The sequence below is a fragment of the Heterodontus francisci genome, chromosome 19, assembly GCF_036365525.1.
Source record: "Heterodontus francisci isolate sHetFra1 chromosome 19, sHetFra1.hap1, whole genome shotgun sequence".
In the NCBI taxonomy this organism is placed as follows: Eukaryota; Metazoa; Chordata; class Chondrichthyes; order Heterodontiformes; family Heterodontidae; genus Heterodontus; species Heterodontus francisci.
In genome coordinates this window covers 85,807,103-85,829,798 of record NC_090389.1, presented here as the reverse complement: position 1 = coordinate 85,829,798, position 22,696 = coordinate 85,807,103, and the positions used below count along the sequence as shown (strand labels likewise).

Below are 22,696 nucleotides of genomic sequence, written 5' to 3'. Positions count from 1 at the left end.
GCCCGTGGAAGAGTCTGTCACTCTAGAATTGGACTTTATCGCCACTCCAGGCGCTGCTTCACAAACCACTGACCACCTCTAGGTGCTTACCCATTGTCTCTCGAGACAAGGAGGCCAAAGAAGAAGAATGTATTCTTGTGGGTTGTCCTGATGAGTGCAAGACAAAAAGCTTCGACCAAATGTCTCTATTTTCAGCAATACTCAAGTTCTGTACTATCAAACGACTATTAATGTATTCTGATTTTCAGAGTATTGACTAAACTGTGATGATTAACCCTTAGATTAAAGGCCTGCTCAGGCCGCGAAAAAGAACCCGACTCGAACCCAACCAATCCACAGCGGACCCGAGCCTGAACCGGCCCGAGTTCCTCCAATTTCACTCTGAGCCCGACCCGACCCCACTCAACCTGCCCCGACCCGGCCATACCTTTGCTTACCTTCCGACTGGGAAGCTCCACGAAGCTGCAGCGCATGCGTGATGACATCATAGTGACGTCACTTGCTCACTGCACAGACTCAGTTTCGTCCTGGACTTCCAGCTTGGGTAAGTTTTTTTTTTTATTTTTCATACTTACCGGCAGAGCACTTACCCTGTAGGTCCGGCCCGACCCAGCCCAAAAGCCGGTCCCGGAAGAGGGGCCCAACCCGACACATGTCGTCGGGTCCCATCGGGTAGCAGGCCTTTACCTTAGATTGCTGACATTGTCTCACACGCATGCGCATATATGAGTCTACAGCACAGAAACAGGCCATTTGGCCCAACGGGTCTGTGTTGGTGTTAATGCTCCACACGAGCCTCCTCCCACCGGTACTTCATCTCGCCCTACCAGAATATCTTTCTGTTCCTTTCTCCCTCATGTACTTACCTAGCTTCCCCATAAATTCATTTGCTTTAACTACTCCCTATGGTAGTGAGTTCCACATTCTCGCCCCTCTTTGGATAAAGAAGTCTTTTGGATGAGATGTTAAACCTGTCTGCCCTCTCAGGTGGACGTAAGGGATCCCATGACGCTGTTTTGAAGAGCAGGGGAGTTCTCCCCAGTGTCCTGGGGCAATATTTACCCATTAACCAGCAACACGAAAACATCACTTACCTGGTCATTCTCACATTGCTGTTTGTGAGGCTGTGTACCGATAGGCTGCTGCGTTTCATAAATTACAACAGTGACTACACTTCAGAAAGGACTTAATTGACTGCCAAGCACGTTGAGATGCCTTGAGGTGGTGAAAGGTGCTGTGTAAATACAAGATTGTTTTTGTATATTTGAAAAGGAAAATTTGCAGGGCGACGTTTTAACAGCAGGAGAGAGAGGGGAGTAATTGAATTGCGCTTTCAAATAGCTGGAACATGCACGATGGGCCGAAAGGCTTCCTTCTGTGCTGTATGATTCAACGAGTCATTTAAAATATTCCTTTTCCGTTTCGTCGGCAATGTAGCTGTGCACTTTGGAGACAGTGCCAAAAGTTGAGACGGGGGAGGAAGGGCCCGTCCAGCAGGAAACTGCTCCTGGGCCGAGTCTATGTGGAAGGAGGCTGAAGTCAGGTGATTTGCTGACCCTGTGTACAAGTCCATAAAGCAGCCCGGGAGAGAGACAGACAGAGACATGATCTGCTTGAGGTGGAAGTAAGCTGCTAATCCCATTTTAGTTCCCCTGGAAAGCGTTGCGATTTGTAAGTAGCGATCAGCTTTATGCGGATTGTGTCACACAGAAATTGACACATTGTTTGATTGCTACAGTGTATCTTGTTGCATTGTATCCATTCTGACTGGGATCCCTTTTCAACATGCAGCTATCAAATTAAGTGGATCTTCTTATTTTGACCGTGATAGTTTTTTAAAATTGCATTCGTCTCCCTTTCAGCTCTGGGAGCCAAGTTTTATTTCAAAAGGATGTATCGACCTTTAGGTTGAGAGAGGGGATTTTGGCCTAGACACTAAATTGAAAGCAAAACAGAAACCGACGCATCAAATTCAGTGGCTCTCGGAGGAAGATAAATGTCAGATAACAGATGTACTTTTTGTATCACCATTTATGCATTTAGTCTTGATTAAAACGAAGGTGAATCAACCAAGGTGCGTAATGTGAACTGCAACCCAATGTTACTAATACTTTATGATCGTTAAAGAGTGATGTGTATTATAAGGCAGTGCGGTTTTCATAGGGTCAGTTAGGTTCAAAATCACATACTTCTGGTGTTCTGAGAACTGTTTTGTGCTTTTAAGTAATACACATATGTAAGTAAGATTTTCAGCTTGGTGGAGGTTTGAAAATTTGAAGTGTTAGTGTATGTATGTTTGTGAGTGTATATTTGTCTGTATCTGTCAGTCCATACAATTATTTATGTCAGTATATCTGTCTGCATATGTGTGTGTATATATATTTGAAACTACACGTGTAGACACAATAACTTGTATTTATATGGTGCTTTTAATATAGAAAAATGTCCTAGGCTACTTTACAGAGGCATAAATTAAAAATTGAACTCTGTGCCAAAGGAGGAGAAATTAGTAGGGGCAATCAAAAACTTCACCAACAAGGTGGGTTTTAAGGAGGGTTTTAAAGCGGCAGAGGGGGGGTGGAGGGATTTAGGGAGGGAATTCCCTTGTGCCTGGGTGCCTAAAGGCATGACCAGATATGGTAAGGCTGGTGTGGGAGTTGGAGGAACAGAATTTGGGGAGAACTGTCGTGCTGGGGATGGCGGGGTGGTTGGTGTGAGAGGTGTGTGGGTGGAGGCTGCGGAGGGTTTGAAAATTTTAGGTTTGAGGCATTGGGGATCTGGGAACCAATGTAACATCAGCGAGAACAGGGATGGCGGATGAGCGTGAATTGATGTGGGATTGGAAGCAAGGCTCATGGTTTTGGCTGAGATGAGGTTTGTGGAGAAAGGGAAGCCATCGCTCGGGAGCAATGGAATAGTCAAGTCTGGAGATGATCCAGCATATTTGAGGTATCAGAGGCAGGTCGGCTGTGGTTGGGCTGGAGGCACCCAAAGATATGGGAGTGGAAATGGCAGTATTTGTGATGGAAAAGATATGGGTGTTTGGCTCAATTCTGGAGTGTCTGTAATTGGTAGCAAAGGTGTGGAGGTGGTCGTGGGGGCCAAAGGTGTTGTCTTTGATATTCCCAGTCTTTGAAGGAAATTGTGGCTCATGTCGGACCGGATGTCAGGTAAGCAGTCTGGCAGTTCGGAGTGTCGCAGTGTACTGATTGAAGCTGACACCATGTCTCTGAATGATGTCATGGGGTGATAAGTAGATCAGGAAGGAGAACTCCAGAGGTAATAGCCTGGGGCAGGAAGAAAATCCATTGCAGCCTATTCCCCCCCCCCCCCCCCCCAGTGTGCTGGCCAATGGAGGAGAGATGTTGGAGAGGGATGGTGTGGTCAATCGCATCAACGGCTGTAGGGAAAGATAATGTGCCACATTCACAGAGGATGTTATTTGTGACATTGGTCGGGCTGTTTCAGTGCCTTTGCAGGCGTGAAATACTGATTGGAGAGATTCAAACACTGGGTTGCAGGAAAGATGGGTTTGGATTTAGGAGATGCAACATGTTTAAGGACTTGGAGGATGGATTGTTTGAGGGGGGAGTTTTGAAAGGGAGGGGACAATACCTGGGAGTAGGGAGCAATCTAATCATAGAATGGTTACAGCACAGAAGGAGGCCATTCAGCCCATAGTGTCTGTGCCAGCTCTCTGCAAGAGCAACTTGCTTAGTCCCACTCCCACTGGTGAGGGTGCCCAGAAGGGATGTTGGGTGGTTAGCAGGAATGGAGTCAAGAGAGCAAAGGTGGGTCTCATGGACAAGATTAGCTGAGAGAGGGGAGGTGGGAGAGAAACTAGGATTCAGGGCTCAGGCAGGAGTGAGCCGGTGGGGTGGTTTGGCTTGCTGGGAAAGGGAGAAGCATTAAAGGCAGCTGAAAGGATCGTCTCAGTCTTAATAACAAAGTAGTCCATGAGCTCCTCACGCTTGTTGATGAGGGTAGGTGGGCTGGGGAGAAGGGTTTAAGGAGACTGTTGGTAGTGGAAAACAAAATGTGGAGTTATCTTTGCTTTCCAGGATCTCTGTGGAATATTGGGCAATTTTGGCAGTGGACAGTGAGGTCCATTAGTCCCTCATCTAATTCAACCAGATCATGGTGATGGATAGTTAAGCCAGTTGAGTGCCAGTTTTGCTGAAGTCTGTGCTCCTTGGACTTGAGGACGCCAAGATGGGGGGGACAAACTGGGATGGGAGAGAGTAAAGGTTTTGCTGGGGACAAGGGCATCAAAGATAGAGGTGAGGGAATGATTGAGCAAATCACTAGCTGCAGAAGTATTGTGGTTAATGGAAAGCCAAAGGGTAGGCAGTTTGGAATTTGAAAGTACAGTTGTCAGTGACTTAGGGTAGAGTTGTTTTTCCAGGAGTGGATGCAGAAGGATGTGAGGTATGTAAGTGATGAAGATTACAAGGAAGTGATCTGGGATGTCCTTGTCAGCAATTGAGGCCACAGGGGATGGCAGTGAATATGACTCAGAGTTTATATGGAGGGATGGGGTCAGGGAGAGGGCAGTGGATTCATAGGAGAGAGGGTACAGAAAGCTGAGATGGAGATTGAAATCGCTGAGGATGGCCTGTTGCTCGATAAAGAGGATGTCTTGGAAAGAAGCTCTGGGTGAAGCTTGGGGATCAGGATTTTAAAGGAGAGGCGAGAGGGGTTGAACTTTGGTACATCCTCAAAGTAGGGGAAAACAATGTTGGAGAGATCAAGCAATGCCATGATAATGACCAGACCGCCACTGTGGTAGTCTGGGTGTGGCAGGTGGTGAAAGGCCCAGTCAGCCAGAGAAACTTTGGTAAGTGGCAGGGTATCGCCAAGTCGCTAATTGGATAGCTTTTTCAAAGAACCGGCATAATCGTGGTGGGCTGAATGGCCTGCTTCTGTGCTGTATGTTTCTCTGAAGTTTCAGTGTATGAGAAAGTGTTCCCACTGCCGATCACAATCTAATGACTTGTGCTGGCAAGCGAGAGTTGCAGACGCTGAATGTGGGCAGAATGGGGCATTGTTCACTAATCCTTGTTCGTGAATCCTTGTTCACTAAATTCCAATTATAAGGCAAAGAAACTAGCCAAACAGGTTTCATAGGTTTAAAGAAAAAAGGTTGAATTTTATTAAGCTTAAACTCTAATTCGGTTAATGCTTACGGATACGCGACGTGCCCACGCTAGCATGCATATGCGATACAGACTTGCAGATAGAGACAGAAAAGAGCAGAAGAAATAAAGTGGAAAAGTTTGAGGCAATATTTTTTTAATTTTTATTTTAGAGATACAGCACTGAAACAGGCCCTTTGGCCCACCGAGTCTGTGCTGACCATCAACCACCCATTTTTGTACTAATCCAACATTAATCCCATATTCCCTACCACATCCCCACAATTCTCCTACCACCTACCTACACTAGGGGCAATTTACAATGGCCAATTTACCTGTCAACCTGCAAGTCTTTGGCTGTGGGAGGAAACCGGAGCGCCTGGCGGAAACCCATGCGGTCACAGGGAGAAATTGCAAACTCCACACAGACAGTACCCAGAATCGAACTCAGGTCTCTGGAGCTGTGAGGCTGCGATGCTAGCCACTGCACCACTTTGCCGCCCAAAGTGGAAAAGTTTGAGGCAATATCTGAAGATGATTTTGGTTACTGTTCTTTGAGCTCACTGTAAAGTCCTTGATAGGTAGGTCTTGCTTTTCATTGGGACCCAGTATTCTTCTTAAACCTTATTCGATGTAGAAGACTTTTCTCTCTTGCAGTTAATGTGGCCTCAGTGGGTCCAGAGGCTTGTGAGAAAGAGAGGGGAGCAGACTGGAGACGTCTTCTCACTCCAGGAGCAGAACAGTCTTTTCTCAGTTCAAACTCTTTGTACAATTCAGAAAAACCCAGATTGCCAAGCAGATTAGTCATGTGACTAGCTGGTCTGACCACGACTGTTTATGGATTCTCTTGTCTTAGCCGACCCTGGAATGTCTCTTCTTACACACAATACCTGGTGCTCAAAGTCCATTGTGGGTTAAATTGGAGCAGGGAATAGCCCCTTTGTCCCTCCAAGCACTGTATGCTAGTATGCAAATGTTTTTTCCAGCCACGGCTGATCTGTTTAGCAAGTCATTTCCACGCTCCAGCAACAGTTTCAAATCAGTGTTCATATGACAAAATTAAGATGCCTCATTCTTGGCAGGTGGGGGGTCTGCATGACACGTGCAAATTACCCACTCCCAACTCAGGAAGCTAATAAAGAAAAATAACAATACAGGACTCTTTCAAGGCCTTGTAATTGGAACTGTAAATCCTTTAACGAGGACCTATTGGAAGGCAAGTTTGGTGACAGAAGCTGTGGTAATTTTAGCTCCAATAGCGTATGTTAAAGCTGAATTCATGGAAAGTTGTGTCACCACCACAATTTCACTTTCCTAATTCTATGCAGATGACTGTATGGTATCAGGGCGTCATCACAGATAGTACAGTTACTTGGTCTTGGGAATACAGTAACAGACCAGTAGCTGTGTTCAGGTTAATGGGGTGCGACTCTGTTCAGCGTTACAGCTTCACTGCCTTAGCCGGCTTCAGCTTTTAATTTTCTTGAGCATCTCTGTTTTTAATCCTCCACCATTGATGGTGTTGCTTTCAGTTGCCTAGGCTCTAAGCCCTGTAATTCTGTCCCTGCACTTCTCCGCCTCTAACCTCACCTTCCTCCTTTACGACAATCCTTAAAACCTACTTCTCTGACCAAGCTTTTGGTCACCTGAACTTAGCTCCTTATGTGGTTTGGTGTCAGATTTTGTTTTGAAATGCCTTGAGATGTTTATTACATGAAAGGTGCGAAATAATGTAAGTTGTAATGTAACATAACATAACTCACAGTTTACAGTATCACCATCTCGCAGCCACAGCTGGGTTCTGTTGATTTACATTTCTCAGTCAGTTCAACAATTGTGGGGAAGACCAAAACTGGGGATCATAATATAAGATAGTCACTAATAAATCTAATAGGGAATTCAAAAGACACATACTTACCCAGAGGGTGGTTAAAATGTGCAACTTGCCACTGCAAGGTATAGTCGAGGTGAATAGTACAGATGCATTTAAGTGGAAGCTGCATAAACACATGCGGGAGAAAGGAATCGAAGATTATGCTGATAGGATTAAAAAGAGGGATGGGAGAATGCTCGTGTGGAGCAAAACCACTGGCATGGACCAGTTGGGCTGAATAGCCTGTTTCTGTACAGTACGTTCTATGTAATATGGCATCACTGGCAAGGTCAGCATTTATTGTCCATCCTGAGTTGTCCTTGAGAGGATGGTGATGGGTCTCCTTCTTCAACTGCTACAAAGAATGGACTGTAGCAGTTTGATACGACCAAGTGACTTGCGAGGCCACTTCAAAGGGCAGTTAAGAGTCAAACACATTGGTGTGGGACTCAATTCGTATATATGCCTAGACTGGGTAAGGACAGGAAATTTCCTTCCTTTTTTAAAAACAAAAGAACGACTCCTATGACCTGACTTTTATTTGAATGCAAGTAGTAATAAATAAACAATCTGCTGTTCTCTGTGAAATAAATTGACCTGGAAGTTGGCAGTGCTGGAACAACGTAGATGGGCACTGTTTCTATTCCAGACTGCAGAAGGAACAGTTTATGCAAATCAGGAGTGTCCAAAAGTTATGGGTAAAGGGGTTATGTTTGTCCTCCCGTTTGAATTTTATGCCGCTAGAAGTTTGGAAAAAGCCACAAAATCAAAGTTGGTTTTTGGTGGATAAATCCTAAAAGAACAAACTTTCATTTATAAAGTGCCTTTCATGACCTCAGGGTGCACCAGAGTGCTCTACAGACAATGATGTACTTTTGAAGGATAGTCGCAGTTGGAATGTTGAAAAATATGGCAGCCAATCTGCACACAGCAAACTCCCTCAAACAGCGATGTGGTAATGACCAGATTTTTTTTTAATGTTTGTTAGTTGAGGGATAAATATTGGTGAAGACACTGGGGATAACTTGCCTGCTCCTCCTCTTCGAAATAGTGCCCTAAGATCTTCTACATCCATCTTTCGAGGGTAGACAGGGCCTCAGTTTAACATATCATTCAAAGGATTGATCTGTTCTAATATCGAGATCCGTTTGAGCCAGAATCCTGAGATGTATGACAACATTATTCCTACATTGCAACCATGACTAAAGTTCAATAGTACTTCATTGGCTATAAAGTCATTTGGGGCATCATGAGGTTATGAAAGGCGCTATATAAATGTAAGTTTTTTTTCTTTCTGCTATTGTGATTCCTAGTAAGATGGGGGCTTTGTAGAAAGTTATTCACTAATTCCATGGACAGTAAAACACTGACTGATGGCAATAGGATTGTTAACCGTGAATAACTGAGTGTTCTAAGACTACAACTTGTGTGGAGTGAGGCAATAGGAAGTTTGTTGCTGTTTGTTTTGTCAGTTTGTGATAGGCTGTTGAGGCAGTGCGGCAATAACTGTTGTGAAATGGCGCATCTGATCTACATTTAAGATCCAAATGACCCTCAAGACTAAAAACAATCCATTGATGTTTTCTGTATAAATGATGGCTTGGTTTTTTTTTAAACGCAAGCAAAGACTTGTTTTTTTAACCCAAGTAAAGGATTCATGCGACCTCCTGAAGCATGAGATTGTGTTGCAACTTTTATTGATGCTGGGCTCTCAGTGCAGTGTGACCGAAGATGCGTGAAACATTATCACTGTGCATACATCAGCCGCCAGTAAAAGAAGTACAATTACAGTTTTTTACCAAATTCGTGTCAAGGGTTGCCACCACCACCACTCACGGGCGTATGATCACTTACACTTTACTATAGCATCATGTTGCACAAGTTTCCATCTCTAGACGCAACCTTGGTCTTTATGAACTAAAACCAGCCAGCAGTACTATTCTAGATTTAACAGTTAGGTAAATACATATTGCACTTCTTTATATTTTGTCTATTCATGTTTTTGCGTGTCAACCTTTTCCAGTATAAATTGCCATGTCCATTTTTATAATGGAAATTGTTGATGTAAACTTGTTGCACTTTAATTATGTTCTCCGACCAGTGGTGCTGATGTAGCATCACAACTTTGTACTTTTGAGCTCCTCCAGACAAATGTTTGTAATTCTAATGAATTCTACTTTTTTGTTTCCCAAGATGCTGTAAGTTCTGGCAAAGTAAAATATAATTTTTTTAAAAAGGACATATTGTAGAGTTTTTAAAGTAGGGACTGAATTATGTCTGCATATCCTGAACCAATTATCCTCACCCTCTATCCAGCATTTCTTGTTTTTATTATCCTCAACCTCTTATCCCTCCACCTGAAGCCTACTCTTGATCTTCACTCAATGCCATGGGCAATTGACTAGTATGCAATTTAAAGGGCTGCATAGGGCATGCTCTTCCTGTTCACATACCTTAGCCTGCTGTTGTTTTGAATCAACATTGGTCATTGTAAATTGCTGTGTCAACATTTCCATGTTCAATTTTATTATGTCAACTGTCACAATCTAGTTAGGCTTTGGCAACTAGATGGCTCCGAAGGCTGTCTCCCATCTCTCGGCATCGTGTGTATTTAAATAAAACTTTATATCTCAGCTGACCATTGACAACACCACGTACAATGTACTTGTATGAAAATTTTACACCTGTTACTTACACGCTTCTGGGAGTTTAATGTTATCTGTTCTGTTGCATTAAAAATACAGGCTATTGTGAGCACATGCTCTTTTTGGACTTGGTAGTGGTTGACTCTGCCATGTGAATGGGCCACTGAAGTTTTACTGATGCAATGACCAACTTTGCATAGGCTACAGCTCAAACCTGGGACTGCCTCTCTGGCCTGCTACACTGCAGAGGATGATCCTTTAAGTTAATATCTCCCTGGCATTTTGTAACTCTTTCCTGGAAAATCTATTTGTCCTACTAGCTCTCTGTTTCCCTTTCATAACTTCTAATTTTTATTTTGTTAGTTCGTGGGATGTGGGTGTCGCTGGCTACGCCAGCATTTGTTGCCCATCCTTAATTGCCCTTGGGAAGGTGGTGAGCTACGTTCTTGAACTGCTGAACATTTTAATCAGTTTGGTACATTTCAGAGGACAGTTAAGAGTCAACCACATTGCTGTGGGGCTGGAGTCACATGTAGGTCAGACCAGGTAAGGATGACAGATTTCCTTCCCCGAAAGGACAATAGTGAACCAGATGGGTTCAGGAAGTAGACAATGGTTTCATGGTCACCATTAGACTAACTTTTTTTTTTCCCTTGAAATTCAAATTTCACCATCTGTTGTGGTGGGATTTGAACCCATGTCCCCAGAGCATTAGTCTGGGCTCTGGATTACTTGTCCAGTGACATTACCACCATGTCACCACCTCCCCTATGATCCTTTCATTTGGGCCATTTTTTCAGACATTCCCTGGCCTTAGCAAGTTCTGCAAAGCATCCTGCATTCCCTGACCCCAAGCATTACTAAGATAGGCTTCTGCATGAAAGGAATATTTATCATTTATACAGAGCCTCACCCTATCTCTTAAACACCTCCAAAGGGCTTCACTTGCCATGAATTGCAGCTGCGGCAAGATCCCACATGCTTTGTTTTGGTGGTGGTGTTTTGAGGGAGGAATGTAGATTAGATTATGATTAGATTAGATTAGAGATACAGCACTGAAACAGGCCCTTCGGCCCACCGAGTCCGCGCCGAACATCAACCACCCATTTATACTAATCCTACACTAATCCCATATTCCTACCAAACATCCCCACCTGTCCCTACACTTCCCTACCACCTACCTATACTAGTGACAATTTATAATGGCCAATTTACCTATCAACCTGCAAGTCTTTTGGCTCTGGACTCTGGAAGAATTCTCTGCTCTTCAGATTAAGTCATCAGATCTTCCGTGTCTGCCTGCATTATAGGTGCAAGCAGGCATGGGTCAAAGGCTGGTACTTTTGAAATAATGGTATCTTTTCATGGAGTGTACCCCTAATGTATGTGCTGAAGCCCTGGAGTGGGTCTTGGAACCTACAATCCACTGATTCAGAGGCAAGAGTGCAACCTGGTAGGGCCAGGGGTGCTTCTATAAATGCAAGCTGTTTTTGATTCAAAGTTGGACATGGCATTTTCCATAGGAATTGCTGGATGGAAAAAAAAAGGTCCATTTAGTCCACCTTCCACCATTCTGATAGTTGCATCATACAATGATAATAGAGTTTTTGACTGACCATAGTAATCAATCTGTTATTAATTGTTCAACAACAGACCCATTCACGAAATGAGAAAAAGTCCCCCATTGATGAAGAGCTTTGGGAACCATAGGTGCAAAGTCACCTGTACCGCCCAAGCAAGCTGTATTTACCATATGCTTATGTCTTGAGTTACTCATGTACTGTACTCCAAGATATTAGGTGGTGCTACATCACTCTTTTTAAGCTCTGTTGTGTTCATGTTGGATTCCATCTTCATTGCTGTTGGCATCTTGTGCCTACTATGTAACGTCAACTCCCTGTCACAATCAGCTGACTGGCACCTCTCGATTACTGTACTGTTCGTGTGTTGCGTGCTCACAAACCCTGGGAAACCATGGGTCACTAATGTGGAGGACACCTTTCATGCTTTTCAACTTAAAGTACTTGCTGAGGACATTGCCTGCAGCTGGATACAGTTCCCCAGGAGCCACCGGGCTTTGTCACCCCTCTGCTCCCATCACCCTAGGCCAGGGCTAAGTGTGCCAGTTATTGCTGCTGTAGATTTGGTAACTAATTTTCACACTGTGAATTGAACAGTGCAACCTTCTGATAGCATGGTTCACAACTACACTAAATGCCTTGATCCACAAGGCCAAACATTTGAGTTGAAGGAATGAATTCAGCAAAGGCCAGTGTGTGTGTTCCTGTTTTTGCTTTTGCAAGAGTCCTTGAACTATGTGTGAAAGGCAGATGGAATTTTATTTTGTTTTCATCCAAAAATTACATTGAAGGGGACTGTTGAACGGTCTTCGCTGTCAACAGCCAATCACTTGCTGTTTACCCCGCTGTTTGCCTACGTAAGCTACTGGAGGTCATGTCACCATGATTAGTTCAGGCCAGTGATTGCAGCACAAGATAGCACAACAGCGGTTATGGAGTGGATGCATGACGAGCCCTGAAATAAAAGTTTATTTATATTAAAAATGAAAAGGACTTGCATTTGTGCAGTGGTCCAAAGCATGTTATCATCTTTAGGATGTGGGTGTGACTGGCAAGGCCAGCATTTATTCCCATCCCTAGTTGCCCTTGAGAAGATGGAGGTGAGCTGCCTTAAATTGCTGCAGTGTATGTGTTGAAGATGCCCCCATACTTCGGAGCCAAAAAAATGATTTTCAATGTATAGTTAATCTTGTATCAGAAAACCTGGCAGCTAATTTGCAACAGCAAGATCCCACAAACAGCAAATGAATGATTAGTTAATCCGTTTTGTTGGTGTTGGTGGCGGGCTGAATGTTGGTTAAGACACTGGGAGAATTTTGAATCGTGCTATGGGGTCATCTTGCATCCACTTGAACAGCCAGAGCCTCGCTTTAATGTGACACTTCTGACAGTGGAACACACCCTTAGTACTGCACTGAAGTGTTAGCCTAGATTAAGTGATCAAGTCTCTGGAGTGAGGTTTAAACCAACTTTATTCAGTTTCAATTAAATCTGGCAAAAAAATAAACTATGACACTTGGCATGGAGACAATTTACAAATGCTATTTTTATCCTGTGATAGCGATGTGTTGGAAGGAATCCTAATGTGGTGCTCACTTGCCAATAGGAGTGGGTTGTAGACATTTAAAAAAAAAAAATGCTTTCCATAGAATGTGCAGCACAGGGACATTTGGCCAAGCTGGTCTTTTCTGGTGTTTATGCTGCACACGAGCCTGCTCCCAACCTCCTTTATCTCAGTCTATCACTATATCCTTCTATTTCTTTCTCCTTCATTTGTTTCTCTAGCTTCCCCTTAAATGCATCTATGTTATTCGCCCCAACTACTCCATGTGCTAGTGAATTCCACATTCTCACCGCTCTCTGGGTAAAGAAGTTTCTCCTGAAATCACTATTGGATTTATTGTTGACTGTCTTATACTTTTGGCCCCTAGTTCTGGTCTCTGCTACAAGTGGAAACATCATCTCGACGTTAACCCTATCAAACCCTTTTGTGATCTATTAAGAACGTACAGTCTTCTCTGTTTTTCTGTCTAAGCAAAACAAACATGACTAAAATTTTTGGCATTTTTATCTGCTGTATAATTCAGCACTTTCTCTTCCCACCCTGTCCACTGCTCTTTTAAGGAGGTTTTGTGGGGGAATGAAAGATAGAGAGTGAATTTATAGCCATCTGTAGCCATCCTCTCAGTTTCTCCATTCCTGCCTATTCGGCATTTGGTTTCCTGGCCCATCTCTTCCTGCAGCTGTCATGTGGGTCCAAATGTCTTGGCTAACTCCAGTCGTTTGTCTACCAGGAAGTGGTTCTCTTCATGTTTACAGGGGTTGGCTTCCTTCTTCATGGGTGCCAGCCATTGTGAAATCGGCCTTTGGGGCACAATTAATGTTGTTCTTTTCTCCTATGAATCGTGAGGTGGGACCATTGGAAAGTACACAGAAGTTCACTTCAGCAATTTCTACATGGAAAGAAAGGAAAACCTTGTCCTTTAAACAGCATATTCTTGTCTCTGAGACACCTCAAAGTGCTATTTGTACTTTAATAAGGTCAGTGACCTTTGTGCAGGCAAACACAGAAGTCATTCTGTGCACAGCAAGAGCCCAGAAATAGCAATGAGCTGAAGACCAGTTGGTGTGCTTTTGATGGTGGTGGTTCAGGGAAGAATGTTGGCCAAAGTCCTATGTGACCTTTGACATTCACTTGCATCTCTTGGAACAGGCAATCTGGGTTTTAACGTCTCACCCGAAGGCCGGCATCTCCCATAATGCTGCACTGTAGCATCAGCCCCCGATAACGTGCTCAAATCCTGGAGCATGACTTTAAATCACAGCCTTCTGACTCGTAGGTGACTGCGCTCACTGAGACAAACTGATGCCAGCTGGACTGAGGCCAACCTGTAGCATATTGGGATAGATTAGCATACCCTCTGTGCAAATGTAAACTCTTCAGTCTCTTTCAATTTCCAAATGATCCTTTTGAGCCTGACCTACTCCTTCCTGGTACCTTGTAACCTATATCAAACCATAGTCAAGGCGATGAGAAACAGGAGCGTAGAATTATACCGGGCCTTAGAGGGTTAAATTTTGGGGACAGGCTGCATAAGCTTGCCTCATATCCCATGGAGTATAGAAGATTGAACGTGATCTGATTGAGGTGTTTAAAAATGTTAAAAGAATTCAATAGGGTAGATATACAGAAATTATTTCCTCACGGGGAATCAAGAATTTAAAATCTGAGCTAGATCATGTGGAGTGAGATTAGGAAGCACTTTTCATCTCAAGGGTTGGGGAAATCTGGATCTCTCTCCATCAAAAGGCTGTGAATGCTCAGGGTGGGGTGGGGGGTGCAACTAAAATTTTCAAGACTGAGATAGATGGTGTTTAATCGGTAAGGCTATCGAGGGATATCCATCATGTGCAGCTAAATAGAGTTCAGATGCGGATCAGCATGATCTCATTGGATGGCTGTATAGGCAAAAGGGGTTGAATCATCTGCTCCCATTCATACGTGTGAAGTGCTTTGAAACTTCTCTATCTTGAATTTATTTTATCGAGTCTTACAATGCTAAAGGGTTAAAAGGCTACGTACTGTATTATTTTATATCTATTAGTTGGATTTAAATATCTGATCGGCACACCTGTCAATCCCAAACGGTCTTGATTTGCTTTGTGCTGCATTTGTTCTGTTTGATGAGTCGGCATTCTGCTGCCAGCGTTTTTCAGCATTCTGGCCTGTCACTTATTGCTGATGGCCAGTGGTGAACTGGCAATTGTTCAAGCACTTCATTCCGTAATTAATTGTGCCTTTGGCACTGGGCCTGGATTCTGGTGGGCGGAAAGTTTAACTCTAAGAGAGAGCCAGCTGCGCACGGAATTGTGCTTCTCTCTGCTTAATTCTGCTTGTATTGATTGAAACCAGTTCCTGATTTAGGCTGGACATGGAGGTTTTAGTGTGAGAGCTGTTTTGTCTGTGTCCCAATTTTTTTGATTTTTGCTTTGCAGTCTTTTTGTTTTTTTTCTTTCCGCATTTGTCTTCTCCTGAAGCTGCTAACTCCAAACTAGGAAACAATTTCACAGCAACAACAACAACTTGCATTTATGTCATGACTTGGACTTGTATAACATCCCGAGGCACTTCACAGGAGCGCTATCAGACAAAATTTGACGCAAAGCCGCATAAAGAGATATTTGACAGGTGACCAAAAGCTTGGTCAAAGAGGTAGGTTTTAAGGACCGTCTTAACGAAGAGGCGAGAGAGGCGGAGAGGTTTCTGAAGGAAATCCCAGAGCTTAGGGCCTGGACAATGAAAGGCAGGGCTGCAAATAGCGGAGTGAAGGAAATCGGGGATGCACAAGAGGCCAGAATTGAGAGAAACGCAGAAATCCCAGAGGATTGAGGGGTGAGGCCATGGAGGGATTTGAAAATAAAGATCAGCATTTTAGATTTGGTGCTTTGCTGGACTGGGAGCCAGTGGAGGTGAGGAAGCACAGAGTTTAGTTTTAGTTTAGAGATACAGCACTGAAACAGGCCCTTCAGCCCACCGAGTCTGTGCCGACCATCAACCACCCATTTATACTAATCCTACACTAATCTCATATTCCTACCACCTCCCCACCTGTCCCTATATTTCCCTACCACCGACCTATACTAGGGGCAATTTATAATGGCCAATTTACCTACCAACCTGCAAGTCTTTTGGCTTGTGGGAGGAAACCGGAGCACCCGGAGGAAACCCACGCAGACACAGGGAGAACTTGCAAACTCCACACAGGCAGTGCCCAGAATTGAACCCGGGTCGCTGGAGCTGTGAGGCAGCGGTGCTAACCACTGCGCCACTGGGATTATAGGAGTTAGGACATCCCTCTTCTCTCCTCTCATTAATTCTGTGTTAGCTTTGATAGTGATCATCGGCAGGCTATTTGACCGGTATGGGGGTTAATTGCAGACAATCTGATCCTGGTCTCCCTCAAAGACTAGACATGCGCATTGTCCAGCAGGGAATCCCTGGATAGTAATCAGAAATGAGAAGCTTGGCTCTTTTCTCCTTTTACTCCCCAAGCGGTGCTGAAAACATTTGTAGTTGTCTCGGTCCTTAGCCAACTCCGCATAGACCAGCACTGAAGGCAAGACTCTCCCAAGTTATAAAAACAAGAAATGCTGGAACCACTCAGCAGGTCTGGCAGCATCTGTGGAAAGAGAAGCAGAGTTAACGTTTCGGATCCGTGACCCTTCTTCAGAACCAAGTTACCAAGTCTCCCAAGTTACGTTGTCCAGTGTTCCACCACTTAGAATGATACAATAATACAGCAGAGAGCAGGTTATTTGGCCCATCAAGTCTGTGCTGTCTCTTTCAAAGAGCATTGCAGTTAGTCCCACTCCTCTGCTTCTTTCCCCCATATCCCTGCAACGTTTTTCCCCCTTCAAGTATTTATCCAATTCCCTTTTGAAGGCTACGATTGAACCTGTATCCAGCACCCTATCAGACAGTGCCTTCCAAATCCTAACCACTTGTGTAAAAATATTTTTTCCTCACGTCGCCTCTGGTTCTTTTGCCAATCATCTTAAATCTGTGCCCCCGGGTTATTGACTCTTCAGCCATTGGAAACAGGTTCTCTTTATTTACTCTATCCAAACCCTTCATGATTTTAAACACTTCTATCAAATTTCCTCTTAGCCTTCTCTGCTCTAAGGAGAGCAACCCCAGCTTCTCAGTTCTATCCATATAACTCTAATCCCTCATCCCTGGAACCATTCTAGTAAATCTCTTCTGTACCCTCTCTAAAGCCTTCACATTCTTCCTAAAGTTTGGTTCCCAGAATTGGACACAATACTCTAGCTGGGGCTGAACTCTTGTTTTATATAGGTTTAGCATAACTTCCTGGCATTTGTACTCTATATCTCTATTTATAAAGCCCAGGATCTCATGTTTTATTAACTGTTTTGTCCTGCCACCTTCAGAGATTTGCGCACCAAAATCCCGGGCCTTTCTGTCCTTGCACCCACTTTAAAATTGTACCATTTAGCTTGTATTCTCTCTCCCCAATTCTACCTATCTTTTCTGCATTGAATTTCATCTTCTGTGTGTCTGCCCATTCCACCACCTATCTCTTTCTTCTTGAAGTTTATTGCCATCTTCCTCACTGTTTACAACATTTCCAGGTTTTGCACCATTCTATGCACTTTGGTGAAAATAATCCTTTTTTCCAATAACTGACTTTGGTTAGGGTGACTGGTTAATTGTTCTTTTTAAAACCTGATTTCTTTGGACAGGATCGAGTCAAGATGAGGTTTGTTTCGTCTGTGGTGAGATTTGCGGATTACAGTAACTCGAGCACCACCGTGCATGAGAATTCGACCATGCCCACGGACACAAGCTCCACAGCCTCGGTGCCATGGTGGATCTCCGCGGGAACCACTGACACAGCAACCAACATTACCCAACCACACCAATGCCTCTTGGTACTATATGAAGACATTGGTGAATCACGGTAAAGTGTTTCTCCTTTTGTTACTGGTCTTCCATTTTTATACTGACTGGGCGATGACTTGGATGATAAAAGGCTATGAGGAAATGTCATGGGTCGGGGGCTGGAATTAATCAGGTAGCTGTTACAAAGAGCCACCACAAGCATGATGGGCCATATGGCCCATTCTGTGCTGTATTAAGGGATATGGGATAGGGTGGGAAAGTTAGTTTAGTTTAGAGATACAGCACTGAAACAGGCCCTTTGGCCCACTGAGTCTGTGCCCACCATCAACCACCCATTTATACTAATCCTACACTAATCCCATATTCCTACCACATCCCCACCTGTCCCTACATTTCCCTACCACCTACCTATACTAGCGGCAATTTATAATGGCCAATTTACCTACCAACCTGCAAGTCTTTTGGCTTGTGGGAGGAAACCGGAGCACCCGGGGAAAACCCACGCAGACACAGGGAGAACTTGCAAACTCCACACAGGCAGTACCCAGAATTGAACCTGGGTCGCTGGAGCTGTGAGGCTGCGGTGCTAACCACTGCGCCACTGTGCCGCCCTAATGTTCTTGAAGATCTTATTAAATGGCAGAGCAGGCTCGAGGGGCCATGTAGCCTACTTCTACTTCTGCTCCTAATTCTTATGTTCTTATTGTTCTTTTCGCTCTTGGACTAGCACATTAAGGCAATGGGGAAATCAGCCAGGGCTCCTGCTAATGAGTTCTATCTAGTGACTCTTGCAGAATACAGGCACGTGAACATCCACCATTTACAGGATTGGAATTGAGTCCAGCTGTGTAAGGATAAGCACATTTTGATGATTAAATAGAATAAGACACATTTTTTTAAAAAGGATTTTCATTTATCTAGCGCCTTTCTTGAGCTCAGGACTTCCAAAAAGTGCTTTACAGCCAATTAATTACTTTTAAAGAGTAGTCACTGTGTGATTTGGGAAATGTGGCAGCTAGTTCGCACAAAGCAAGCTCCAACGAACAGCAATGTGATCATGTGGATTAGATATTGGTTGGCACACTGAGGAGAACTCCCCTGCTCTTCTTCAAAATAGTGCCATGGGATATTTTATGTCCACCTGCGAAGGCAGGCAGGGCATTAGAAAGACAGTACAGCACTCCCTCAGCACTGCCTTGGAACATCCGCCTAGATTATAAAGAATTATATAAGTGGATGAGCTAGAGTACTGTTGGGTTAAATAAGGTTGAAAGACACTTCAGACGGACACACACATAGACTAGCCAGACTCTTCAGCACAGCAGTGGGAAGTGTAAGAATTTTTTTTATGTTCATTTGTGGGATGTGGCCTACGCTGGCAGACCAGTGTCTATTGCCTATCCCATGGGATGTGCATTTCTGAATGGACTTGAGGCTGGGTAGAGAATAAGTTCCTTTTGAGATGAGGGTTGGAAGAGATGAGGGGTTAAAGGTTACAGAGAATCAGAATTAGCACTCGTGCATGGGGGAACATTCAGAGTGTAATAAAGCTAAACAGACATTAATGGAGATGTGGACTAAATGATGGTGACTGGCTTAACCACTGGATAAGCTGACATATGGGCTGTATGTACACACAAATTCATGACTTATTGGAGCCAGTAATTAACCCTACAATTACAGGCTACACTGCTATACATCAGAAACTTTGTACAGTCTGACCCCGGACTATTGTGAGCAATGGAGAGAAGCCTGAATGTGTTTTTTATATGTTTTATTGATCAGACATCTCTATATTTCCTGGTCCTTGAACCTGCATTGGGATGATGGATAGTGAGTAACCTTAAAAACCTATTGAGTTGTGACGTCCTTCCTGGTGTTGGAGGTGGCATGCTCAGTGGTAGGTGGAGAGGAGAGTGTTACATTCACTCTTGGGGCTAAGAGACAACATGGTAGGGGAGAGGGGCACACAGATTGTTCACTGTACTAATTGCAGAACTTACACAAAGGAAAACATTAACCTCTAGAGGGCTTGACAGGGTAGGTCCTGAGAAGCTGTTTCCCCTGACTGGAGCGTCTTGAACTAGGGAGCATAGTCACAGGGTAAGGAGGCGACCATTTAGGACTGAATTGAGGAGAAATTACTTCACTGAGAATTGTGAATCCCAGGAGACCAGGGAATTCCCTACACCAGGGGGCTGTGGATGTTGGATGCTCCGTTCTTGAATATATTCAAGACTGAGAGCTATAGGTTTCTGGACACTATGGGAATCGAGGGATGTGGGGATAAGGCAGGTAAGTTGAGTTGATGTAGAAGTTCAGCCATGATCTTACTGAATGGCGGAGGGGTCAAATGGCCGCCTTCTGCTCCTATTTCTTGTCCCACCAATATAGTATCTCACTGAAAATTTGAACACAAGAAAATACATTGAAAGAACCTCATTTTAAGGTTCAACAACATCCTCAGTTGTTTACAAGACCCAATTGTAAGCAACTCCCAGGGGTATCACAGGATGTTGACCAGGGGCCAATTGCCTAGCGCGGGTTCATTTTGGGCCAATTATAGCACCTTTACTGCTACCTCCCCACACCCCCCACCCCTGCCAACGCCCCCGCACTGAGACCAGCTGACTCCGTACAGAACAAGTAACTCATCTGAGGCTCTTTTGGTCTTTGGTGCTCAGTACTGTGTCTTGGCTGCATTTCTCAGCTGAGCTATTCTGGGTGGTGGTAGGGACAAGGTGGGGGTGTGGTGATGCCAATGCATTCATCTTAGTGGGCAGCTGTTTAATAAAACCAGCCCGTGGGAAGCCTGGTGGGCTAATTGAATTGTACTGAACATGATTGTTTCTCCAAACTCAATTTCCTTTAATGGATATTAGAATTGATTTGTGTTGTAATAGCCCAGGAGACCAGGGAAAACCATGCTGAATTGCAATGCTCAAACGTTGCCTTTATGTTTTGCTTCTTAGAAACTGAATTTAGAAGCTTAACTATTATTAACACAGAAAAATCAGTTGTTTGCTGGTGAATGTACACTTGATCAGCAGACTTGATTTTAATTCTTCATCTGGTCTACATTGATTTACACAATCTCCCACCCGGCCGTCTCTCCTAAAGACTCTCATTTATGGTGTTGCGAGCAGCCCCTTCCCAATCGTCACACGGGAGTCCAAACAGTGAATTTTAGCTTGCTGTTCAACCACACAGGGCATCCGTATTCCTGTCCCCACCCCAACATACAAACTCTCTGACTGTGGGCGTGATGTATGCTGATAAGCAGTGAATCCAGAACTGATTGCTTTTCTTCTTCCCACTTGGGTCGGGAGGGAGCATAGAGATCCGCTAAGACGGACCAGAGAACAAATCTGTTACTGCTTGCGTGTGTGCGTGTTAGTTATACTACTGTATGGGGCCTAGCTCTACACTGTACGCTATTCCGTCTTCCCAACCAAAAGGTTCTGATGAGCAAACAAATTCAAGCTGACTGTTGGAGGAGTCGTCTTTTGGATGAGAAGTTAAACTGAGGCCCCGTCTTCCCCCTCCGGTAACCGTAAAAGATCCATGGACCAGATGAATTCTCCCCAGTGTCCTGGTATTTATCCCTCAACCAACATCATGAAAAATGCAGCTTTATTGCCCATTATCTTATTGCTGATTATGGGAGCTTGTGTGCAAATTGGCTGCTGCGTTTGCTACATTACATTGAATGACTACACTTAAAAGTATTTTATTGGCTGTAAAGCACCTTGGGACATTCTGAGGCTGTGAAAGACGCTATATAAATGCAAGATCATTCTTTCTTTAATATAGTGGATGCTGAGAAAATGCTATATCCACGTATCAATCCTAGAATGGTTACAGCGGAGAAGGAAGCCATATGGCCGTTTGTGTCTGTGCAAGAGCAACTTGGCGAGTTTCACTTCCCTGCCCTCTCTCTTTAGTCCTGCACATTTTTTCTCTTCACATAATTATCCAATTCCCTTTGAAAGCCACAATTGAATCCGCCTCCACCACACTCTCAGGCAGTGCATTCCAGATCCTAACCACTCAGTGTAAAAAAAAAAAAAAAAATGTCCTCATGTCACCTTTGGTTCTTTTGCCAATCACCTTAAATTGGTGTCCTCTGGTTCTCGACCCTTTCGCCACTGGGAACAGTTTCTCCCTGTCTGTGCGGACCCCTCGTGATTTTGAACACCTCTATCCCCTCAACCTTCTCTTCTCTAAGGAGAACAACCCCAGCTTCTCCAATCTATTCATGTATCTGAACTTCCTCATTCCTGGAACCATTCCCGTAAATCTTTTTTGCACCCTTTCCAGTGTCTTCACGTCCTTTCTAAAGTGTGGTGCCCAGACTTGGACACAATACTCCAGTTGAGGCTGAGCCAGTGTTTTATAAAGGATGATCATAACTTACTTGCTTTTGTACTCTACGCCTCCATTTGTAAAGTTCAGGATCCTGTATGCCTTTTTAACCAATTTCTCAACCTGCCCTTCCACCTTCAACGATTTGTGCACATATGCCCCCAGGTCCCGCTGCACCTGCAGCCCCTTTAGAAATGTATCCTTTATTTTATATTGCCTCTCATTCTTCCTACAAAAATGTTTCACTTCACATCTTTCTGCATTAAATTTCATCCATTGCACCAGACTGTCTATGTCCTCTTGTAGTCTATCACTATCCTCCTCACAGTTCACAATACTCACAAGTTTTGTATCATCAGCAAATTATGCACTGTACATCCAAGTCTAGGTCATTAATATATATCAAGAAAAGCAGTGGTCCCAGTACCAAACCCTGCGGAACCCCACTGTATGCCCTCCTCCAGTCTGAAAAACAACCGTTCACAACTGCTGTCTATTCCCTGTCATTCAGTCAATTTTGTATTCATGCTACCACTGTCCCTTTTATTCCATAGGCTTCAACTTTGCTGGCAAGCCTGTTTGTGGGACTTTCTCAAATGTCTTTTGGAAGTCCATGTGTATCGCATCAATCGCATTATCCTCATCAACCCTCTGTTATGCTCCCCTGAACGAAT

At 44.0% G+C, this 22,696-nt stretch overlaps 1 protein-coding gene across 3 annotated transcripts in view; it reads left to right on the top strand.

Moving 5' to 3' along the window:
* Positions 1 to 1,452: 1,452 nt before the first annotated feature.
* Positions 1,453 to 22,696, top strand: part of tpra1 (transmembrane protein, adipocyte asscociated 1) — a 53,097-nt gene continuing 31,853 nt past the window's right edge. The window contains exons 1-2 of one of the 3 annotated variants that reach the window (XM_068052143.1): positions 1,453 to 1,624; positions 17,498 to 17,715. In XM_068052143.1, coding sequence (XP_067908244.1) covers positions 17,510 to 17,715 — 206 coding nt within the window. In that variant the 5' untranslated portion in view covers positions 1,453 to 1,624; positions 17,498 to 17,509. Of the gene's footprint in view, positions 1,672 to 17,497; positions 17,716 to 22,696 lie in introns of all 3 variants that reach the window. The other 2 variants (XM_068052144.1, XM_068052145.1) reach the window with 2 other exon arrangements.